General features: G+C 43.8%; 1 protein-coding gene across 1 annotated transcript in view; it reads left to right on the top strand.

The window, feature by feature from the left end:
• The window catches only part of LOC138671404 (ecto-ADP-ribosyltransferase 5-like), a 179388-nt gene that overhangs the window by 94261 nt on the left and 61644 nt on the right, over positions 1–23483 (top strand). Inside the window, exons 4-6 of the mRNA XM_069759547.1 lie at positions 3902–3934; positions 5629–5850; positions 19685–19798. Coding sequence (XP_069615648.1) covers positions 3902–3934; positions 5629–5850; positions 19685–19798 — 369 coding nt within the window. The remainder of the gene's footprint in view (positions 1–3901; positions 3935–5628; positions 5851–19684; positions 19799–23483) is intronic.

Here is a 23483-nt window from a genome sequence, read left to right as displayed (position 1 = left end):
CACTAAGCGCCGGCCGGAAAGCAGAGCACAGCGGTGACGTCACCGCTGTGCTTTCCAGCCACTGCGCTTACACAGTGCAGAGAAGCAGAGCGCCGGAGAGGACAGATGCCGGAATGTAAGTATGTAGTGTTTGTTTGTTTTTTACATTTACACTGGTAACCAGGGTAAACATCTGGTTACTAAGCGCGGCCCTGCGCTTAGTAACCCGATGTTTACCCTGGTTACCAGTGAAGACATCGCTGAATCGGCGTCACACACGCCGATTCAGCGATGTCTGCGGATGATCCAGCGACGAAATAAAGTTCTGGACTTTCTGCTCCGACCAACGATGTCACAGCAGGATCCTGATCGCTGCTGCCTGTCACACTGGACGATATCGCTAGCGAGGACGCTGCAACGTCACGGATCGCTAGCAATATCGTTCAGTGTGAAGGTACCTTAAGTTAAGTAGCTGGGATATCTCCTGGAACAGAGAACACCTGAAGAAGCTCAGCACCTTCCAGTCCCAGATTGGACGAACAAGCTGTCACTCAGAACACCGACGGCTCAGCACACCCCTACACTAGATTGCATGATTGAGCTGTCAATCAAAATACCTCTACACTAGATTGGACAACTGAGCTGTCAGTCGCTGCGTCCAAGACACACTGAGCGATGGAATCCTGACAGTATTTGCCTTCAAGCAATATTGGATTTTATGCGTACACTTAAAACCCTTTTGAACTACTTGTCCAGCTGGAGCTATTGTATGTTCAGTTGCTTTGTTAAGGTTATTGATGCTGGAGAAACCACTTAATAATACAATATAACAGCCTCAGACAGACACATACCTACAATAGGGCAAGTTTTATGGAGAGGAAAAATTCTTCAGGGTTTTTTAACCTGCTTGAAAGACCGCGGACTTGGTAAATTGTATTTAATTGGATTTTGGAGACTTTTTTTTATACTTTTTTATACTTTATTATAAGTCTATTGGGGTCCATCAGATATAGCTAAGAACCTTTCAATGCTACATCCAGCATTCTTTAGAAACAAAGCTTTTCTATCTAGAAAAAAAAAACACCTGACAAACCAATTATGTATCAGTGGGCTCTGCTAGATTAGGGGTTGGGAACCTTAGGCCCGCGATGACCTTTTATCTGGCAGATTTGGACAGGCAGATGTGTTTTGACGAATGCCAGCCCTTTAATTTCTTCTTAATCTGCAAGCACGCTCACACAGCGTTCACTACCATCGTATCATTGTCTCCTATGTGATGAATATACAGGAGTCTCAGTGTCACCCATATAATGTATACAGAAGTCTCAGTGTCCCCTTTGTATTGTATATATGGCAGTCTCATTGTCTCCTATGTGATGTTTATCAGTATCATTATTATTATTATTTATTTATATAGCACCATTGATTCCATGGTGCTGTACATGAGAAGGGGTTACATACAAGTTACAGATATCACATACAGTAAACTAACAATGACGGACTGATACAGAGGGGCGAGGACCCTGCCCTTGCGGGCTTACATTCTACAGGATTATGGGGAAGGAGACAGTAGGTTGAGAGTTCATGCATCTATGTGATATCTATGTGATATGTAAATAGCAGTCTTAGTGTCTCCTATATGATGTATACAGCAGTAGCAAATAGATGAATGGCTGCACTCAACTGTACTAAAGCAAGGAAATGTGCGATACATGAAATGTGAATAGCATAATGTCTTGTGAAATCTATGAAAAAACACGAGATGCTTAGCACAAGATTTGGCCAAAAAAATGTGAGCCCATCCACCAAACGTCAAGGTAATCTCAGATCGGATAGGTCCCTGACCTGACTGCCTAGTGTGAACACTTACCTCTGGCTAATAACATGGTAAAGCCTGCTTTTATTGAAAGGTCGGAACCAACTGTGTTTGGATGTAATTAAAATCACAGCATGTTGAAGGGCGGGGCGTTCAGTTGAGTGCAGCCATTGATCTATTTGCTATGTAAGTCTTTTTTGGTTATGCACCAGTTCAGACTAGATTGCTGTTCAGTCAGTTTACCTATATTTAATATATACAGCAGTGTCAGTGTCTCCTATGTGATGTATACAGTAGTCTTTGTGTCTTCTATGTGATGTGCATTCAGCACTGTGTGATGTACACAGCACCCTAGTTGTCTCCTATCAGATGTGTATGCTGCACTCTTAGTGTGTCATGTGTGATGTATAGACAGCAGTCTCCGTGTCTCCTATGTGATGTATATACGGCAGTCTCAGAGTCTCCTATGTGGTGTATGTACAGCAGTCTCAGTGTCTCTTATATGATGTATACAGGGGAATCTCAGTTTCTCATTTGTGATGTATAGACAGCAGTCTCGGTGTCTCCTATGTGATGTATATATAGCAGTCTCAGTGTGTCGTATGTGATGTATATTCAGCAGTCTTGGTGTCTCCTATGTGATGTGGTCCACACTACAGGAACTTGCTTATGCCAGCTGTGTGGTTTTCCACGCCAGTTGAGATGAGGATGGTACAGAGGAAAGTGCAGTGTGTTCTGTGGCCAAAGTGCTAGGTGAATATCGGCATGTTTATAATGAAGCGCCACCACATAGGAATAACATTACTCGGTGGGCTAAGCAGTTGAAGGAAACCGGCAGTCTGGTGGAGAAACCCCGTTCTGGTACGCCATCAGTCAGTGACGAGTCTGTATAGGCTATACGGGATAGCTACCTAAGGAGTCCTAAAAAATCTGTGTGTGTGCTCGAAAATTACACCTAAGCAAGACTACAGTTCATAAGGTGTTAATCAAACGTCTCTGTTTTACGGGGTACAAATTGCGGCTGTTGCACGCTATCAAACCGGCGGATAGACCCAAATGATGCACGATTGCTACAGATATGCTTCATGAGATCAACAATGATGCAAGATTTTTGCAGAAGATTGAGTTTAGCGATGAGGTGACCTTCCATATCCGTGGACATGTTCATCGCCATAACGTCTGAATATGGGCTGCTGAACATCCTCATGCCTACGTTGAGTACGAATGTAGCACCCCTACAGTGAACGTGTGGTGTGGAATGATGCATGGTAAGGTGATAGGCCCATTTTTTTTTTTTGCGGAGCAGTCTGTTACGGCAAACATGTATCTTGACATGTTGGAACTGTATGCAGTGCCACAATTTCCAGAAGGTGCCATCTTTCAACAGGACGGCGCTCCTCCACACTACACCACCATTGTTCGTGAGTTTCTGGATAGAACATTCCCTCTGCGGTGGAGAGGCAGGGGTTCTGCCAAGCCATGGCCACCACGATCCCCGGATCTGATGCCCTTAGACTTTTACTTTTGGGGTTATGTGAACATTGAACGTATCAACGACATTATTCACTTAAAACAGAGAATTCACCCACACCAGACGTCCTCACCCGTGTGTGGCTAGAACTTCACTATCGTTTGGATGTGTGTAGGGCAACAAATGGAGCCCACATCCAACTGCACTGAATAGGAATGAAACTGGGAGTTTTTCTTTTATTTGGAGCAGATTTCACATTTCTATTGTTTTTTGTTGCTTTCCAATGGCTGGTCAGAAGTGCACCATGACTTTACGGACTCACTGTGTATACAGCAGTCTCAGTGTCTACTATAAGATGTATATACAGCAGTCTCCAGACCGTAGAATTGGAAAATGGTATGAATATCGAAATGGCTCTTGGCAGAAATAGAGGTTTCCACCTCTGCTCTAGGTGACGCATTATACGTCAGTGGGATCCTCTAGGCGCTGTTCAGATCCAGTATAAAAAGGATCAGTCAGATATATTTCCTCTAAAAATTGGAGGTAAGTTGTCAATGTGAACATTTATATTGGATCCAAAGCTCTAATTTTCCTTTCTCTTTTCAATTTTGCTTTTGCTTTTTTTTCTTTTACAGGGGAGAAGAGAGAAGTCGCCGTGTGTCGATCAGGTGAGCGCCCAAAGGTGGATTTTGTGATGGATGCGGATATATTATACGGAGGGATTGTTTCAGTTGAATTGATTGCTAGGCAGCGATTTTATCACCGACTATGGAGGGAAAAATATTGGGGAATTTTGGCTTTCACTTCCAATCAACCACTAATTCACCTGTCTACAAGAGGATTTAAAGGGCTTTACTCTACATTTTTGGCTATTCTGGGGAGTTAGTTATGGAAATGGTAGTAGTTAATCACTGCCGCGGTATCATTGAGGCCCATAGGAGTATTAGTTAGTGTAAAAATAGCAATCTTTTCTCCTTCTAATCCCCCAGAGCCAACTCAAAGGGGTTGTCTACCCCCAGACAACCCTTGTTTAATCAATTCAGAAAATAATAACACTGTATACTCACCTACCTATGCGGCACCGTTCCAGGCATGTCTACAAGGCTTCCAATACATTATACATACCGCCATATGGCCGGATATCATCACAACACAAACACAATTTTCCAGGTTTTCTCGGAAATTTGTGTAACTCCATTGTTTCTACCTAAGTCTTATGCGTAACCCATTAACATTGTCTTTGACCCTGTATCAACAGTAATCTGCTGTCATCGGAATTTGGCACATTTCCCAAATTCACCCTAGAAATTCAATTCACATTGGTGGGGAAAAAAAAGCCATTTAATATTCAGTTAGGTTTTCCAATACCCCAAAGCAAATGCCAGGAAGGGATACAAAACCATAAAATGTGATAGTCACCTCGTCTACGCTTGTATCTGCTGCCTCTGATTTCTGGTGGTCCGCCATCTGCTTCTTCTGCGTCTTTGCCAATATTTCAAGCACTCCTTTTGCCTCAATGCACTTTACGATGTCATGACATACCACGCCGCACACTGTCACGTCACCCCTTGTTACGACATGCTGCATGAGGGTGACACACCTTATAATATCATGACTTGATAACTTGCAGTGAGGTCTAGGTGGCGCCCAAAGTGCCGGTGAAGAACGACAAGATGTCTAATGCTGGAGCAGGTACGCTAGGAGGACAGAGTGGAGGACTGACAGGTGGCATGGACAGGTGTGGGTCAAGGTTTGGAACCCATAAATTATTTCCCCCTAAACAACACTAGCTGAAGATAAATCCCACAGGCAATGCCAAGTGGAGACCATGCCCATAGTTCCCAGTAGAGGTCCCCATTATAAGCATTTATAGCCCCTACTGCTTGACCAACTGAAGTTTCAGTCCCCAATTTTTACGCCCCCAGGAATTACAGAGTCTTAACCACTAGATCATCACTTAATACAGACTTCTCTTCTACCAGGGGTTTCAAGCCACCGATTCCATATTGTTAGTGATTACACAGCCCCACTTATAGACCACCAGGAGTTACAGACCCGACCACTTGACCATGAGAATTCATAGATCTGAATAGATCTAGACCAGTGGTTACAGATCTTACTATTATACCACCTGATGTTACAGACCCTAAAACTTGATTACCAGAGGTTGTGGCCCCTAATGCTGGACCACCAGAACATTGCTACTTTACACTCAAGCACAAGTGAATTAAAGCCCCATAAATGGATCCTCATTGTGTGTAGACCCCAATACTGGACCACCATGCTCGATACTTCTGCTAACCGCATGTTATAAATGTTGGTCCTTCAATGTTCATTAAGTCTCATTTTTTGTGTCTTTAAGATACAAATGAATATGAGGAAGAATCGAAAGAAGGTCAGACAATAAAAGCAATACCCCCGACCGAGATGGCCGAACGGATAGATGTCCTGGAGGATCAAATAAGTCGCAATCTCCATTACAGAGATTATTTCCAAGAAAATATCAATGATATCATCACTTACGTTAGTACTAAAGAAGAAGAAAACACATTTCTATATTCAGGACTGGACATCCAGATAAAAGGTGAGTGTTATCTCCTCTCATGGGTTCTCTTTTTATACTTTAGCATAAGGGGAAGATGCCAGAGTCAAATCATATGGGCAGAGAACCACAAATAGTATATTGACAAGATGCAGAACAATGAACATGCTTTATACACAGTCTCCATGGTTTCACCATCTTACTGTACCTTCACTATCTTCACCATCTTACCATCACTATCTTACAACAACCCGATTTTATTCAACAAGTGTAGGCCAAAGCTTCTGCATCTTCAGAATTGTATCCAATAAGAGTAGACCAAAGCTTCTGCATCTGCAGAATTTTATGCAATAAGAGTAGACCAAACCTTTTGCATCTGCACAATTTTATCCAATAAGAGTAGATCAAACCTTCTGCATCTGCAGAATTTTATCCAATAAGAGTAGAGCAAACCTTCTGCATCTTCAGAATTGCATCCAATAACAGTCGACCAAAGCTTCTGCATCTGCAGAATTTTATGCAATAAAAGTAGACCAAACCTTTTGCATCTTCAGAATTGTATCCAATAACAGTAGACCAAACCTTCTGCATCTGCAGAATTTTATCCAATAAGAGTAGACCAAACCTTCTGTATCTGCAGAATTTTATCCAATAACAGTAGACCAAAGCTTCTGCATCTGAGGAATTTTATCCAATAACAGTAGACCAAAGCTTCTGCATCTTCAGAATTGTATCCAATAACAGTAGACCGAAGCTTCTGCATTTGCAGAATTTTATGCAATAAGAGTAGACCAAACCTTTTGCATCTTCAGAATTGTATCCAATAACAGTAGACCAAAGCTTCTGCATCTGCAGAATTTTATGCAATAAGAGTAGACCAAATCTTTTGCATCTGCAGAATTTTATCCAATAAGAGTAGATCAAACCTTCTGCATCTGCAGAATTTTATCCAATAAGAGAAGACCAAACCTTCTGCATCTTCAGAATTGTATCCAATAACAGTAGACCAAACCTTCTGCATCTGCAGAATTTTATCCAATAAGAGTAGACCAAACCTTCTGCATCTGCAGAATTTTATGCAATAAGAGTAGACCAAACCTTCTGCATCTTCAGAATTGTATCCAATAACAGTAGACCAAAGCTTCTGCATCTGCAGAATTTTATGCAATAAGAGTAGACCAAACCACTTTCATCTTCAGAATTGTATCCAAAAACACTAGACCAAACCTTCTGCATCTGCAGAATTTTATCCAATAAAAGTAGACCAAACCTTCTGCATCTTCAGAATTGTATCCAATAACAGTAGACCAAACCTTTTGCATCTGCAGAATTTTATCCAATAAGAGTAGACCAAACCTTCTGCATCTTCAGAATTGCATCCAATAACAGTAGACCAAAGCTTCTGCATCTGCAGAATTTTATGCAATAAGAGTAGACCAAACCTTTTGCATCTGCAGAATTGTATCCAATAACACTAAACCAAAGCTTCTGCATCTGCAGAATTTTAAGCAATAAGAGTAGACCAAACCTTTTGCATCTGCAGAATTTTATCCAATAAGAGTAGATCAAACCTTCTGCATCTGCAGAATTTTATCCAATAAGAGTAGACCAAACATTCTGCATCTGCAGAATTTTATCCAATAAGAGAAGACCAAACCTTCTGCATCTGCAGAATTTTATCCAATAAGAGTAGACCAAACCTCCTGAAGCAGTAATTATAATTCACTGCTCTTTGCCTATCACAGACTTATGTACCCTTGATCATATTTGGGGATATTATGTGCAGTTTTTCCTTTCCCTAACCAGTGGTCTGATCCAATTATCTTATTATCATCATCATTAGGAAAGATTGGAACGAAATGTAAGAAATTTATTATAAAGTGACCGCTACATTCTTTCACAGAGAATCGTCCCATCGCTCAGTAATGAGGGAAAAGCACAGTGAGCCTGTTGTGAAAAAAAAAACATGACAACAGCAGTTCCAAATAATAAAAAATATTATTATTCTTATTATAACGAGTGACATAACTAATGAACCTACATGTAAATGAGCGAGCGGAACAGTAACAATCAGTCAGAACGGTCAGACTCATATAATGTAACACAACGAAAAACATTACCCTGCAAAAAAACACATACACTGCCTAGAAAAAGTATTAACACCTACTGAACTTTTCCACATTTTTCCCATAGCTCCCACAAGCTAATTTTTATGTGGAATTTATGCGATAGTGACGTGTAAAGAAAATGATACCGGGCGTCTAAATGCTGTAAATATATAAATCTGACAATTGTGAGGTGCATTAGTATTCAGCCCCCCTGAGTCAGTACTTTATAGGACCACTTTTGGCTGCTATTACTGCTGCACTCTTTTGGGGTCTGTCCCAGTTTTCACTGCAGTCTTTTGGGGTCTGTCTCTCCAGCTTTGCAGATCTAGAGGTGACATTTTGCCCCTTCTTCTTTGCCCCCTCGCTGGGGGTCTTTGTCCTGCTGGACGGTGAACCTATGCCCCAGTCTCATGTCTTCTGCAGCATCTAACTGGTTTTCCTCTAGGATTGCTCTGTATTTAGCTCCATCCATCTTCCCATCACGTCTAACCAGCTTTCCTGTTCCTGCAGAAGAAAAGCCTCCCCACAGCATGATGCTGCCTCCACCATGTGTGACGGTGAGGATGGTGTTTTCAGGGTGATGTGAAGTGTTAGTTTTTCACCACACGTAGCTTTTTACATTTAGCCCGTAGAGTTCTCCTTTCATCTCATCTGACCGAGTCCCTTCCTTCACATGCTTGCTATGTCCACTATATGACTTTTTGTAAACTGCAAATGGGACTTCTTATGGATTCCAAAAATGTCTTTCTTCTTGCCACACTTCTATAAAGTGCAGATTTGTGGAGTGTACAACTAATAGTTGTCCTATGAACAGATTCTCCCCCCTGAACTGTGGATCTCTGCAGCTCCTCCAGTGACCATGGGCCTCCTGGCTGCTTCTCTCCTTAGAGCTCCCCTGGCTTGGGATGTCAGGTTAGGTGGACGGCCATGTTTTGGTAGTTTTGCAGTTCTGCCATACTCCTTCCATTTTTGGATGATGGATTGAACAGTGCTCTGTGAGATGTTCAAAGCTTAGGCTATTTTTCTATAACATAACCCTGGTTCATACTTCACAACTTTATCCCTGACCTGTCTGGTGGGCTCCTTGGTTTTCATGATGCTGTTTGATCCCTAATGTTCTCACACAAACCTCGGAGGCCTTCACAGAACAGCTGTAGTTATACTAGAAGAAATCACACCCAGGAGGACACAATGTACTAAATATGTGACTTCTAGAGACAATTGGTCACTCAGGATTTTATTTAGAGGCATCAGACTACAGGGGGCTGAATACAAATGCACAGCACTATTTTCAGATTTATATTTTTATAATAACTACAAAACCATATACCATTTCCTTTACACTTCACAAATACTTGCTTCTCTCTGTTGGCATCACATACAGCTCTTGCAAAAATTAAGAGACTGCAAATTTATCAGTTTCTCTGATTTTTCTCTTTATACTTTTGAGTAATATGTAAATTGTTCTTTAAGTCTATAAACTACTGACAACATGTATCCGAAGTTCCAAGCAATAAATTTTGTATTTATTTTCTGAAAATGAGAAATGGTCAAAATAACAAAAAAATGCATTGCTTGCAAACCTCAAATAATGCAAAAAAACAAGTTCATAATCATTTAGAAACAACAATACTAATGTTTTACCTCAGGAAGAGTTCAGAAATCAATATTGTGTGGAATAACCATGATTGTTAATCACGGCTTTCCTGCGTCTTGGCAACTTTCCACCAGTCTCTCACACGGCTCCTGGGACAATAATGTCAGCCGTTCTTATCTGTGTGATGGCTTGTGATTATCCATCATCCTCCTGATTACATTCCAGAGGTTTTCAGTGGGGTTCAGGTCTGGAGATTGGGCGGCCATGACAGGGTTTTGATGTGGTGGTCCTTCATCCACACCTTGATTGACCTAGCTGTGTGGCATGGCGCATTGTCCTGCTGGAAACACCAGTCCTCAGAGTTGGGGAACATTGAGCAGAAGGAATCAACTGTTTTTCCAGGATAACCTTGTATGCGGCTGATTCATACGTCCTTCGTAAAGAACAACCTGCCCAATTCCAGCCTTGCTGAAGCCTCCCCAGATCATCACCTGGTCGTCTAATGAATAGACGGAGACTTGGAGAGGCGGACAAGCCACAGTGTCTTGCACCCACTGTGACATTTGGTGGAGGATCGGTGATGATCTGGGGATGGTCCTCAAACAGCCAACCAGGGTATAATGGTTTCAGTACAGCCCACCATAAAGTTTGATGATATACACACACTCCCCGTGCAGTATGATGGTCTCTGCCATATAGTATGATAATCCCACACCCCCATACATACAGTATGATGATCCCACACAGCCCCCCATAAAGTATAATGGTCACCATAGCCTCTTAAAAAAAAACAAAAAAACTTATACTCACCCAATCCAGAGCCCCATCCACTGCAGCCACTGTCTCCTGTTCTGTCTTTGCCTTGCAGTGGATGGGGGAGGTGGGATGCAGTGAAGTCATTACGCCACCCGACATCCCCTGCATGGCACTGGCCTCCAGCAGGCTACAGGCCAGAACTAGCAGGTGGCTCTGTGCTCCGCAACAGCTGTTAACAGTACCAGCGTTCAGTAAGTACCAGTAATACTGTTAACAGTGTCACAATCAATTCGGACCATGGCTGGACCGGCCCATCTGGCATTTTCCAGATCTACCCAATGGCCAGTCCGGCCCTGCCATTGTATCTTTCACAGAATACACTAACACTCTATTGGAGAGGTGACAGATCCTCCTCCCTCCTCCCCCTCTCTGCATACTGACCTCTGCACCTGTCCCAGAGCATGATCACTACACTCTATAGGAGACAGGTCAGATTCTCTTCCCTCTCTTTGCATACTGACCTCTGCATCTGTTACAGAGCATGCTCACTACACTCTATAGGAAAGGGGAGAGATCCTCCTCCCTCCTCCCTCTCTCTGAATAATGGCCTCTGCACCTGTCCCAGAGCATGCTCACTACACTCTATAGGAAAGGAAAGAGATCCTCTTCCCTCCTCCCTCTCTCTGCATGCTGAACTCTGCACTTGTCCCAGAGCATGCTCACTACACTCTATAGGAAAGGAAAGAGATCCTCTTCCCTCCTCCCTCTCTCTGCATGCTGAACTCTGCACCTGTCCCAGAGCATGATCACTACACTCTATAGGAGACAGGTTAGATTCTCTTCCCTCTCTTTGCATACTGACCTCTGCACCTGTCCCAGAGCATGCTCACTACACTCTATAGGAAAGGAAAGAGATCCTCTTCCCTCCTCCCTCTCTGCATGCTGAACTCTGCACCTGTCCCAGAGCATGATCACTACACTCTATAGGAGACAGGACAGATCCTCTCCTCTCCTCCCTCTCTCTGCATACTGACCTCTGCACCTGTCACAGAGTATGCTCACTACACTCTATAGGAGACAGGACAGATCCTCCTCCCTCCTCCCTCTCTCTGCATACTGACCTCTGCACCTGTCACAGAGCATGCTAACTACACTCTATAGGAGACAGGTCAGATACTCTTCCCTCCTCCCTCTCTCTGCATACTGACCTCTGCACCTGTCACAGAGCATGCTCACTACACTCTATAGGAGACAGGTCAGATGCTCTTCCCTCCTCCCTCTCTCTGCATATTGACCTCTGCACCTGTCACAGAGCATGCTCACTACACTCTATAGGAAAGGAAAGAAATTCTCCTCCCTCCTCCCTCTCTCTGCATACTGACCTCTGCATCTGTCCCAGAGCATGCTCACTACATTCTATAGGAGACAGGACAGATCATCTTCCCTCCTCCCTCTCTCTGCATACTGACCTCTGCACCTGTCACAGAGCATGCTCACTACACTCTATAGGAGACAGGACAGATTATCTTCCCTCTCTTTGCATATTGACCTCTGCATCTGTTACAGAGCATGCTCACTACACTCTATAGGAAAGGAAAGAGATCCTCCTCCCTCCTCCCTCTCTCTGCATACTGACCTCTGCATCTGTCCCAGAGCATGCTTACTACATTCTATAGGAGACAGGACAGATCATCTTCCCTCCTCCCTCTCTCTGCATACTGACCTCTGCATCTGTCACAGAGCATGCTCACTACACTCTATAGGAGACAGGACAGATCCTCTTCCCTCCTCCCTCTCTCTGCAGGCTGAACTCTGCACCTGTCACAGAGCATGCTCACTACACTCTATAGGAAAGGAAAGAGATCCTCCTCCCTCCTCCCTCTCTCTGCATACTGACCTCTGCATCTGTCCCAGAGCATGCTTACTACATTCTATAGGAGACAGGACAGATCATCTTCCCTCCTCCCTCTCTCTGCATACTGACCTCTGCATCTGTCACAGAGCATGCTCACTACACTCTATAGGAGACAGGACAGATCCTCTTCCCTCCTCCCTCTCTCTGCAGGCTGAACTCTGCACCTGTCACAGAGCATGCTCACTACACTCTATAGGAAAGGGGAGAGATCCTCCTCCCTCCTCCCTCTCTCTGCATACTGACCTCTGCATCTGTCACAGAGCATGCTCACTACACTCTATAGGAGACAGGACAGATCCTCCTCCCTCCTCCCTCTCTCTGCATCTTGACCTCTGCACCTGTCACAGAGCATGCTCACTACACTCTATAGGAAAGGGGAGAGATCCTCCTCCCTCCTCCCTCTCTCTGCATACTGACCTCTGCACCTGTCACAGAGCATGCTCACTACACTCTATAGGAAAGGGGAGAGATCCTCTTCCCTCCTCTCTCTGCATACTGACCTCTGCACCTGTCACAGAGCATGCTCACTACACTCTATAGGAGACAGGACAGATCCTCTTCCCTCCTCCCTCTCTCTGCATGCTGAACTCTGCACCTGACACAGAGCATGCTCACTACACTCTATAGGAAAGGGGAGAGATCCTCCTCCCTCCTCAATCTCTCTGAATACTGACCTCTGCACCTGTCACAGAGCATGCTCACTACACTCTATAGGAGACAGGACAGATCCTCTTCCCTCCTCCCTCTCTCTGCATGCTGAACTCTGCACCTGTCACAGAGCATGCTCACTACACTCTATAGGAAAGGGGAGAGATCCTCCTCCCTCCTCCCTCTCTCTGCATACTGACCTCTGCACCTGTCACAGAGCATGCTCACTACACTCTATAGGAGACAGGCCAGATCCTCCTCCCTCCTCCCTCTCTCTGCATCTTGACCTCTGCACCTGTCACAGAGCATGCTCACGACTCTCTCACAGACATTCCACGTACTTGTGAAGCAAATAGTCCAGAACATTATAGCATCCCACAACATCATCTATAGATATAGATATAAAAAAATAATTAAAAAAAAATCAAGAATATGTTGTCAATATAAGATTTTCATAAAAATATAATATAGGATTTGTGCATATTATTGCTGGAGAGGGCATTAGCCTATATACAGTTGAAACCAGAAGTTTCCATCCACAATATAAAAAGACACATCTGCAGGTTTTCTTAATATCTGACATGAAATCAGAATAAACCTTTCCCATTTTAGGTCAATTAGGATTACCAAAATTTTGCCAATTGAGAGAGAGAGAATGTTTTAAGGCATTTTTATTATTTACTGCAAAGTCAAAAGTTTACATGCTATACAAGATTACTATGCCTTTAAACAATACTGGCCTGGCCATACGAAAATGTCGTGTTTGGAGGCTTCTGATAGTTTTTTTGGCAACATCTGAGTTAATTAGAGACACACCTGTGGATGTATTTTAATGCACACCTGAAACACACTGCTTCTTTGTGTAGCATCATGGGAAAGTCTCAAGAAATCAGCCAAGATATCAGGAAGAAAATTGTGGACTTGAACAAGTCTAGTTCATACTTGGGTACAATTTCAAGATACCTGAAGGTGCCTCGTTCATCTGTACAAACAATTATACACAAGTACAAACAAGATGGGAATGTCCAGCTATCATAACTTTCACGGTATGTATTGTATAACGACCCCACAGGGGGTCGGTCAGTGGACGACATGACACACACACAACGGGATGGTATAGGGGAGATGAAGGCCCTACCGATAAGGCATGAGGGATGGTCACCACCTGAACTCAAACCTGAGTCTGTTACTGCACTCCGCTAATGCCCTAAGTGGGTCCTTCCCCCGCAGTCCTCAGGAACCTCGTCCCTCGCTATCACCTCACACTACCGTGGCTAGTGCACTGGCCAGCAAGGGCACTAGCCTCACCACTGCAAATGGTTCAACACAGGGGATGGTGACAAACATGAGAAAGACAAGGTGAAAACACAACACTTAGCTTTCAGACTCTGCTGCCAAGCTCCATACCGCAGATAACACAGAAACAGGACTCCAAAACTCCAGAAGTAGCTGGCACCAGAGAGCTGCAACTGCCCAGCTGGTCTCAATAGAGAAACTATCACCAACAGTCAACTGATGCATCAGGTGACCCTTTAAAGGATGGTGGAAGTAGTCATTAGCTGATCCAGCAACTCTGCAGTTGCAGTAGATTGCCAGCCAGGTAAAACAAAACATTAACCCCTGCTGGTCCGGAAAGGAAAAAAGCTACATTTAAAAAAGAGTGGAACCAGAGCTGCCAAAAATCCAAAAATGGATCGTGACAATACCGCTCAGGAAGGAGACGGGTTCTGTGTCCCAGAGATGAATGTGCTTTGGTCCGACATGTGCATATCAGCCCAAGGACAAAAGCAAAAGACCTTGTGAAGATGATGGCGGAAACTGGTAAGATTGTGTCAATATCCACAGTGAACCGAGAACTGTATCAACATGGACTAAAAGGCCACTCTGCCAGGAAGAATCTATTAGTGAAAAAGAAAGATAAAAAAGCTCGATTAATGTTTGCAAAATGCACATAGGAAAAAATACATTAATTTTTGGAGACATGTCCTGTGGTCTGATTAAACTAAAACTGAACTTTTTTGGCATAAAGACCATCGTTATGTTTGGAGGAAAAAGAGAGAAGCTTGGAAGCCTAAGAACACCATCCCCACTGTGAAACATGGTGGTGGCAGTTTCATGTTGTGCAGTTATTTTGCTGCAGGAGTGACTGGTGCACTTCACAAAATAGATGGCATCGTGAGAAAAGATTATGTGGCAATACTGAAGCAACATCTGAAGACACCAGCCAGGAAGTTAAAGTTAAAGCTTGGGCAAAAATGGGTCTTCCAAAAGAGCAATGACCCGAATATTCTGCCAAAATGGTAACAAAGTGGTTTAAGGATAACAAAGTTAATGTTTTGGAGCGGCCATCACAAAGCCTTGTTCTTAATTTAAATCATGCACTGAGGGTATTGTTCAAGATACAGCTGAGTCTCAGACGAGAAAAGAACTAATTTCCACACAGTCCACTGTCAGTAACTATTTTACTTAGGAGCGAAGATATTCCTACTTGGTTTTGATAAACGCACAAAGAAAGCACATCAAACAAACATTTTGCAAGAAAGCTACAGCCACTGTGCCGGACAGCTTCGCACCCAAAAGAACTGTTTCTGCTATTTTCTCTATAGGAATTTACCTGTTGGCGTGCCCGCCTGGACTGGCCACAATTACCTTGTTAAACCCTGGGAGCAAACTGGTGTAATTGAGTGCAAAGCACAGGTTAGCATGCAGTCTAGCATAGTGGTTCACAATCTTAAGAATATATACTATATAGCTCAACAAGAGAATGCCAAGAGTGTGTAAAGCAGTCCTCAAAGCAAAAGGTGGCTACTTTGAACAACCTAGAATATAAGACATATTTTCAGTTGTTTCACACTTTTTTGTTAAGTATATAATTCCACATGTGTGAATTCATAGTTTTGATGCCTTCAGTGTGAATGTACAATTTTCATAGTCATTAAAATACAGAAAAATCTTTAAATGAGAAGGCGTGTCCAAACTTTTGATCTGTACTGTATATTACTATTACTATTCTTACTTCCCAACAAAACATTCCCCTCCCTTCCCCGTATAAACTCAAGAAACTTGAGGAAAAGTCTGTCCTCGACTATATGGAGAGTAGTACAAAATTAACCTATACAGATCAGAAAAGGTGCCATGGACAAAGTCTGTAGGAGCTGAATCACTGCTCCACCTTATATTGTGCCACGGAGAGACTCCTTTTCCAGCAGAACAGAGAGGAAAACACAAGTCCTTCCTGGAGTTCACTGTATGCTGTGAAGCATCTAAATGTAGCATAGAATCCTTAGTTACTGAACAGCACAAAAACGTAGCGACAAATCTAGGGTTTCTGGCCGTTGATTCTGGTATGAAAATGTGGTCCGTAGAGTCAATATACCTAACTAACAAAGGTTTTGTTCTAGCCTTGTGTCTCTTGGCGCCAAAATATATTGTGATGCATGCATGTTTACTGCAGCGTCACAGTGGGCTTTCAGCGTTTCTTACTGCCCGGTCTGCTCTGAGTGATACAATCATTACAAGCAGGTGGATGCAGAGTTCTTCCAGCTGGTGAGTAATACCGAGGAGGCTTGTGCAATAACGCTTCCACAGGATGTGGCACCTATCACTTCAAAGGTCCCAGGACCCTTCTGTTGTTTAACAGCTTTTTCAGCAGGAATTTACTCGCATCCGGACAGGTTCGGACATCGGTTCAGCTTAGCTTCAATCTGCCGCTGCAATTTACTCAGTCAGGTGCTGTCACAAGGGAATGTCACTGTGTCCCTCTCCAGCACAGCCTCATACACTCCTCATCCTTGCGGACTCAGCCCAATATGGCCGCGTTTCCTCTTCCTGTCTTTCACTTCTATAAAAATCCTCCCTTTCACATCTTACAGACATATTACAGTCTCTTAACCATGTTCAAACAACAGCGATATCTTGTGGCCAGTTAACAACATTAACTATAAAGAAACAAATCTATTGACAACAAGTAGAAAGATTATTCAGGAGTGAGTACAATTACATTTATCTTCAATTATACAGCTCTGATGAGCCGACACATATCTCACATCAATCCTATTGAACATTTATGGGCAAAGCAGTTTTGTCAGGAGGAGTGGGCCCAAATTCTGACCAACTATTGTGAGACACTTGTGGAAGGAGATCCCAAATGTTTCACTCAAGTCATTCAGTTTAAGGGCAGTGGTGTTATGAACTGGTGATTTAGAACCACAATGGACCTGGTGGTTAAGAGCACTGAAAATGACCTGATAGCTTTGCGGTCAGCACAAAAACCTACAAACAACCACGCAGAGGGCGCAAAAAGACCCTCCGCACCGACTAACGGTACGGAGGTGCTCCCTCTGCGTCCCAGAGCTTCCAGCAAGCAAGACAAACCAATATAGCAAGCTGGACAGAAAAAATAGCAAACAAAAGTAACACAAGCAGAACTTAGCTTATGCAGGGCAGACAGGCCACAAGAACGATCCAGGAGAGAGCAAGACCAATACTGGAACATTGACTGGAGGCCAGGAACAAAGAACTAGGTGGAGTTAAATAGAGCAGCACCTAACGACTTAACCTCGTCACCTGAGGAAGGAAACTCAGAAGCCGCAGCCCCACTCACATCCACCAAAGGAAGCTCATGGACAGAACCAGCCGAAGTACCACTCATGACCACAGGAGGGAGCCTGACCACAGAATTCACAACACAGTGGTACCAAATACTAATGAAATGGATGGAAACTTTTGACTTTGCAGTAAGTAATAAAAATGTCTTAAAACATTCTCTCATTATTCTGGCATTTGGTAAGTATTAATAACTAGATGGTGGCCCGATTCTAACGCATCGGGTATTCTAGAATATGTATGTAGTTTATTTATGAAGTTTTCAGAATAATGTAATTTATACACAGGATTCGGCCGGCCGCGACTAATTAGCGAAGCGTGGTTCAAATCCCGCGCCAATTCGCGGGTGGACTGCGACTGCCGCTGATTGTTCACAGCCAGGCATGACCAATCAGTGAAGCCAGGGCTGGCTCCAGGTTTTTGAGGGCCCCGGGCGAAAGAGTCTCAGTGGGCCCCCCCTCTTTAACACATACCACGATTCATGATGCACAGATACAGCAGAGAAATATAGCACAGCCAAGTAGCGTATAACACAGCCCACGTAGTATATAACACAGCCCACGTAGTATATAACACAGCCCACGTAGTATATAACACAGCCCACATAGTATATAGAACAGCCCACGAAGTAAATAGCACAGACACATAGTATATTGCCCAGCCACGTAGTATATTGCCCAGCCATGTAGTATATAGCACAGACACGTAGTATATTGCCCAGCCACGTAGTATATTGCCTAGCCAGGTAGTATATTGCCTAGCCACATAGTATATTGCCCAGCCACGTAATATATTGCCTAGCCAGGTAGTATATTGCCCAGCCACATAGTATATTGCCCAGTCACGTAGTATATTGCCCAGTCACATAGTATATTGCCCAGCCACGTAGTATATTGCCCAGCCACATAGCATATAGCACAGACACGTAGTATATAGCACAGACATGTAGTATATTGCCCAGCCATGTAATATATTGCCCAGCCACGCAGTATATTGCCCAGCCACGTAGTATATTGCCCAGCCACATACTATATAGCACAGACATGTAGTATATAGCACAGACACGTAGTATATTGCTCAGCCACGTAGTATATTGTACAGCCATGTAGTATATTGCCCAGCCACGTAGTATATAGCACAGAGACTAACATTTATTAAGGAGGCACCATAGGACAAAATTTATGGGTTCCAACCTCGGCCTACATAACACACAGACCCATTAATAGAAGAAAAAGTAGGCCATAAAGAGGGGATCACCATGAGATATAAACATGATACATACATTTTATTGGATGCAAAAGAACACAAACACCATTAAAAACATTAAAATAGTCACAGATGTGACATAGCAGAAAATATACAATAATAATCTTTATTAAGCTAACATATTCCGCAGCGCTTTACAGTTTGCACACATTATCATCACTGTCCCCATTGGGGCTCACAATCTAAACTCCCTATCAGTATTTCTTTGGAATGTGGGAGGAAACCGGAGTGCCCGGAGGAAACCCACGCAAACACGGAGAGAACATACAAACTATTTGCAGATTTTGTCCTTAGTGGGGCTTGAACCAAGGGCTCCAGCGCTGCAAGGCTGCTGTGCTAACCACTGAGCCACCGTGCTGCCCAAGCTCCTAATAAAGCTTAAACCTGCCCACAGATAACCAGAGTGTGCTGGCTAAAATATAAAGGTATAAACAGCATACAGCACAATCCCTTTTAACATGAAAGTGTTATCTCGCGAGACCGCAATACATGGACCCGAGTGTCCCAAGGAGCGAGAAAGGCCTGGGCTGGATCCGGGGGCCGACAGCAGGTGAATATATAATGATTTTTTATTATTTTTATTATTTTTAACATTAGATCTTTTTACTATTGATGCTGCATAGGCAGCATCAATAGTAAAAAGTTGGTCACTCAGGGTTAATAGCAGCGTTAATGGAGTGCGTTACACCGCGGCATAGTGTGGTCCGTTAATGCTGCCATTAACCCTGTGTGAGCGGTGACTGGAGGGGAGTACGGAGTGAGCAGTGACTGCAGGGGAGTAGGGAGCGGCCATTTCGCGGCCAGACTGTGCCCGTCGCTGATTGGTCGTGGCCAAAAAGATGCAGATGTGTCTGTCTATATAGTGGATGGAAACTTGTGGTTTCACCTGTAGGTGAGCAGATAGGAGACCTCATTGTAGGCTCAGACGTCGCATGACTCTACCTGGATACTCACTTCTGCCTCATTGCTTCCTCCCATCAGATCTCCGCAGTTCCATTGTGACTTTGGGCGAGGCAGAAAAGAAAGAAGTCCTCCTTCTTTCACATCACCAGAAACTACTGACATCATTGGAGGAAGAGCTCGGAAAACAACAAAGTGAGAAGACGATGATATATGACCAACTGTGAATGCTTGATGGAGATGATGGAATCAATTCAATGCCAACATTTTAGGAATTTCCCAAATTTAGAAAATTCTAATATGCTTCACGAAAATCGCCAATACTGTCTGCCCCCACTGTATACAACGCACAAGATTATTCCAGGCAGAGAGAGCGTGCATGATATTGATTGCACCTCTATGGGCTTTCCCATAATGCATTGCAGCTATCACATCACATGGTATAGCATAGCCAATCAGGAGGAACAGCAACCATTTTGTGGTGAATCAGGGTAGCAAGATGACATCAGAACTCAGCCATAGAGATACATAAATATTATTATTATTATAAGGAGAGAAAGCCATAAAACACTGAATAAACAATACACATAGTGTGCGACAGCACAGAAGGACGACGGGTTACCATCCGTTCACCCATAGCCATATTTAGGGAGATTAATTAGATATTATACAGCTGAGCTTGCACTAAGGAGCGTGAAAGGAGCTGGAGACAGTCCTAAGAGACGTCACAGGGTTATACACGTCTTTCAGGGCAATTGGAGCATTTGCAATTTGCAGTGCGTCAATTTGCCACAAATCAAATTTTGAGGAAAAATTAGGCAAAGCCTCAAAATATTTGTTCACCTCATCCTACAAACTACAGTGCTTTGCGAAAGTATTCGACCCCCTGTAACTTTTCCACCTTTCCCCACATATGATTCAAACAAAGATACCAAATGTAAATTTTCGGTGAAGAATCAACAACAAGTGGAACACAATTGTGAAGTTGAACGAAATTTATTGGTTATTTAAAATTTTTGTGGAAATTCAAATACTGAACAGTGGGGCGTGCAATATTATTCGGCCCCTGTAACTTAATACTTTGTTGCGCCCCTTTTGCTGCGATTACAAGTCTCTTGGGGTTTGTCTCTATTAGTTTTGTACATTGAGAGACTGAAATTCTCGCCCGTTCTTCCTGGCAAACAGCTCGAGCTCAGTGAGGTTTGATGGAGATCGTTTGTGATCATCAGTTTTCAGCTCTTTCCACAGATTCTCCATTGGATTGAGGTCTGGACTGTGACTTGGCCATTCTAACACCTGGATACGTTTATTTGTGAACCATTCCATTGTAGATTTTGCTTTATGTTTGGGATCATTGTCTTGTTGGAAGACAAATCTCCGTCCCAGTCTCAGGTCTTTTGCAGACTCCAACAGGTTTTCTTCAAGAATGGTCCTGTATTTGGCTCCATCCATCTTCCCATCAATTTTAACCATCTTCCCTGTCCCTGCTGAAGAAAAGCAGGCCCAAACCATGAGGCTGCCACCACCATGTTTGACAGTGGGGATGGTGTGTTCAGGGTGATGAGCTGTGTTGCCTTTACACCAAACATATCGTTTGACATTGTTGCCAAAAAGTTTGATTTTGGTTTCATCTGACCAGTGCACCTTCTTCCACATGTTTGGTGTCTCCCAGGTGGCTTGTTGCAACCTTTAAACAACACTTTTTATGGATATCTTTGAGAAATGTCTTTCTTCTTGCCGCTCTTCCATAAAGGCCAGATTTGTGCAGTGTACGACTGATTGTTGTCCTATGGACAGACTGTCCCACCTCAGCTGTAGATCTCTGCCGTTCATCCAGAGTGATCATGGGCCTCTTGGCTGCATCTCTGATCAGTCTTCTCCTTGTCTGAGATGAAAGTTTAGAGGGACGGCCGGGTCTTGGTAGATTTGCAGTGGTATGATACTCCTTCCATTTCAATATGATCGCTTGCACAGTGCTCCTTGGGATGTTTAAAGTTTTGGAGATCATTTTGTATCCAAATCCGGCTTTAAACTTCTCCACAACAGTATCACGGACCTGCCTGTTGTGTTCCTTGGTCTTCATGATGCTCTCTGTGCTTCACACAGAACCCTGAGACTATCACAGAGCAGGTGCATTTATACGGAGACTTGGTTACACACAGGTGGATTATATTTATCATCATTAGGCATTTAGGACAACATTGGATCATTCAGAGATCCACAATGAACTTCTGCACTGAAAGTAAAGGGGACGAATAATATTGCACGCCCCACTTTTCAGTTTTTGAATTAACACAAAAATGTAAAATAACCAATAAATTTCGTTCAACTTCACAATTGTGTTCCACTTGTTGTTGTTTCTTCACTAGTGATGAGAGAATATACTCGTTTCTCGAGATTTCTCGGCACGCTCGGGGGTCCTCCGAGTATTTTTTAGTGCTTGGAGATTTCGTTTTTATCGCGGCAGCTGAATGATTTACTTCTGTTAGCCAGCTTAATTACATGTGGGGATTCCCTAGCAACAAGGCAACCCCCACATGTACTTATGTTGGCTAACAGATGTAAATCATTCAGCTGCGGCGAAGAAAACTAAATCTCTGAGCACTAAAAAATATTCGGAGGACCCCGAGCGTGCTCGGGAAATCTCGAGAAACGAGTATATTCCCTCATCATTATTCTTCACCAAAAATTTACATTTGGTATCTTTATGTTTGAAGCATGATATGTGGGAAAAGGTTGAAAAGTTCCAGGGGGCTGAATACTTTCGCAAGGCATTGTATCGCTATGTGCCGGGTCTGTGCAAACTCTGCACAGAGGTGAATCTATAATGGCAGTGGTGGAACCGATGTGCCGTGGTCCGAGGAGAACCTGGAGGGTGCGACTAGGTGAGCACCTGAGTCTTCACTAAAGCCCCCAATGGTGGGGTTGGCTCCCGATGGACACCAGGTGCTACTCCAGAAGAGACCACGGACGAACGGATCCCCAAGGGACAAGTAACTGCAACGGCCTGGTAGGAGACTACAGCTGATACAGGCAGGCACAGCGGGAACACAGGAATCACAGATGCTGGCGGGTATGGCTGGTATACTGATAGGTACTGACAGGGGCAGGCTGGTATACGGATGGTCACGGCAGGCGCAGAATGATATGCGGATGAGCACGGCAGGGGCAGGCTGGTATACGGATGGTCATGGCAGGCGCAGAATGATATGCGGATGAGCACGGCAGGGGCAGGCTGGTATACGGATGGGCACGGCAGGTGCAGGCTGGTATACGGATGGGCACGGCAGGTGCAGGCTGGTATACGGATGGGCACGGCAGGTGCAGGCTGGTATACGGATGGTCACGGCAGGCGCAGAATGATATGCGGATGAGCACGGCAGGGGCAGGCTGGTATACGGATGAGAACGGCAGGTACAGGCTGGTATACGGATGGGCACGGCAGGTGCAGGCTGGTATACGGATGGGCACGGCAGGTGCAGGCTGGAATACGGATGGGCACGGCAGGTGCAGGCTGGTATATGGATGTAATGTCAAGTCAGCCCCATATACACTTGTACCACATGAACCTACAACTGCCAGTATTTCCTTAACAGTGATAACGAGATGCTGGGAGTTGTTGTTACCAGCAGAACCACAGTACTGATGAGACTCGCGCAATATCACAAAATAAACAATTACATCCACATACCATATTGATGACATCTTATCTGAATGGAATTGTTCTCTTTCTTTCTTCTCCATCTAGTCCAGAAGCCATGGTGACTTTTCTCATCCACTTTTCATTTTTGCAAAAAATAAAATTTATTAGGCCTTCTGCAGCACATCTTGACACAGTTACCACAGTACATTCCCCCACACAGTATGATGTCCCCACAGT

This window comes from Ranitomeya imitator, chromosome 3 (assembly GCF_032444005.1).
Source record: "Ranitomeya imitator isolate aRanImi1 chromosome 3, aRanImi1.pri, whole genome shotgun sequence".
Lineage (NCBI taxonomy): Eukaryota > Metazoa > Chordata > Amphibia > Anura > Dendrobatidae > Ranitomeya > Ranitomeya imitator.
The sequence above is the reverse complement of the archived record's forward strand: the minus strand, read 5'-3'. Positions and strand labels throughout refer to the sequence as shown.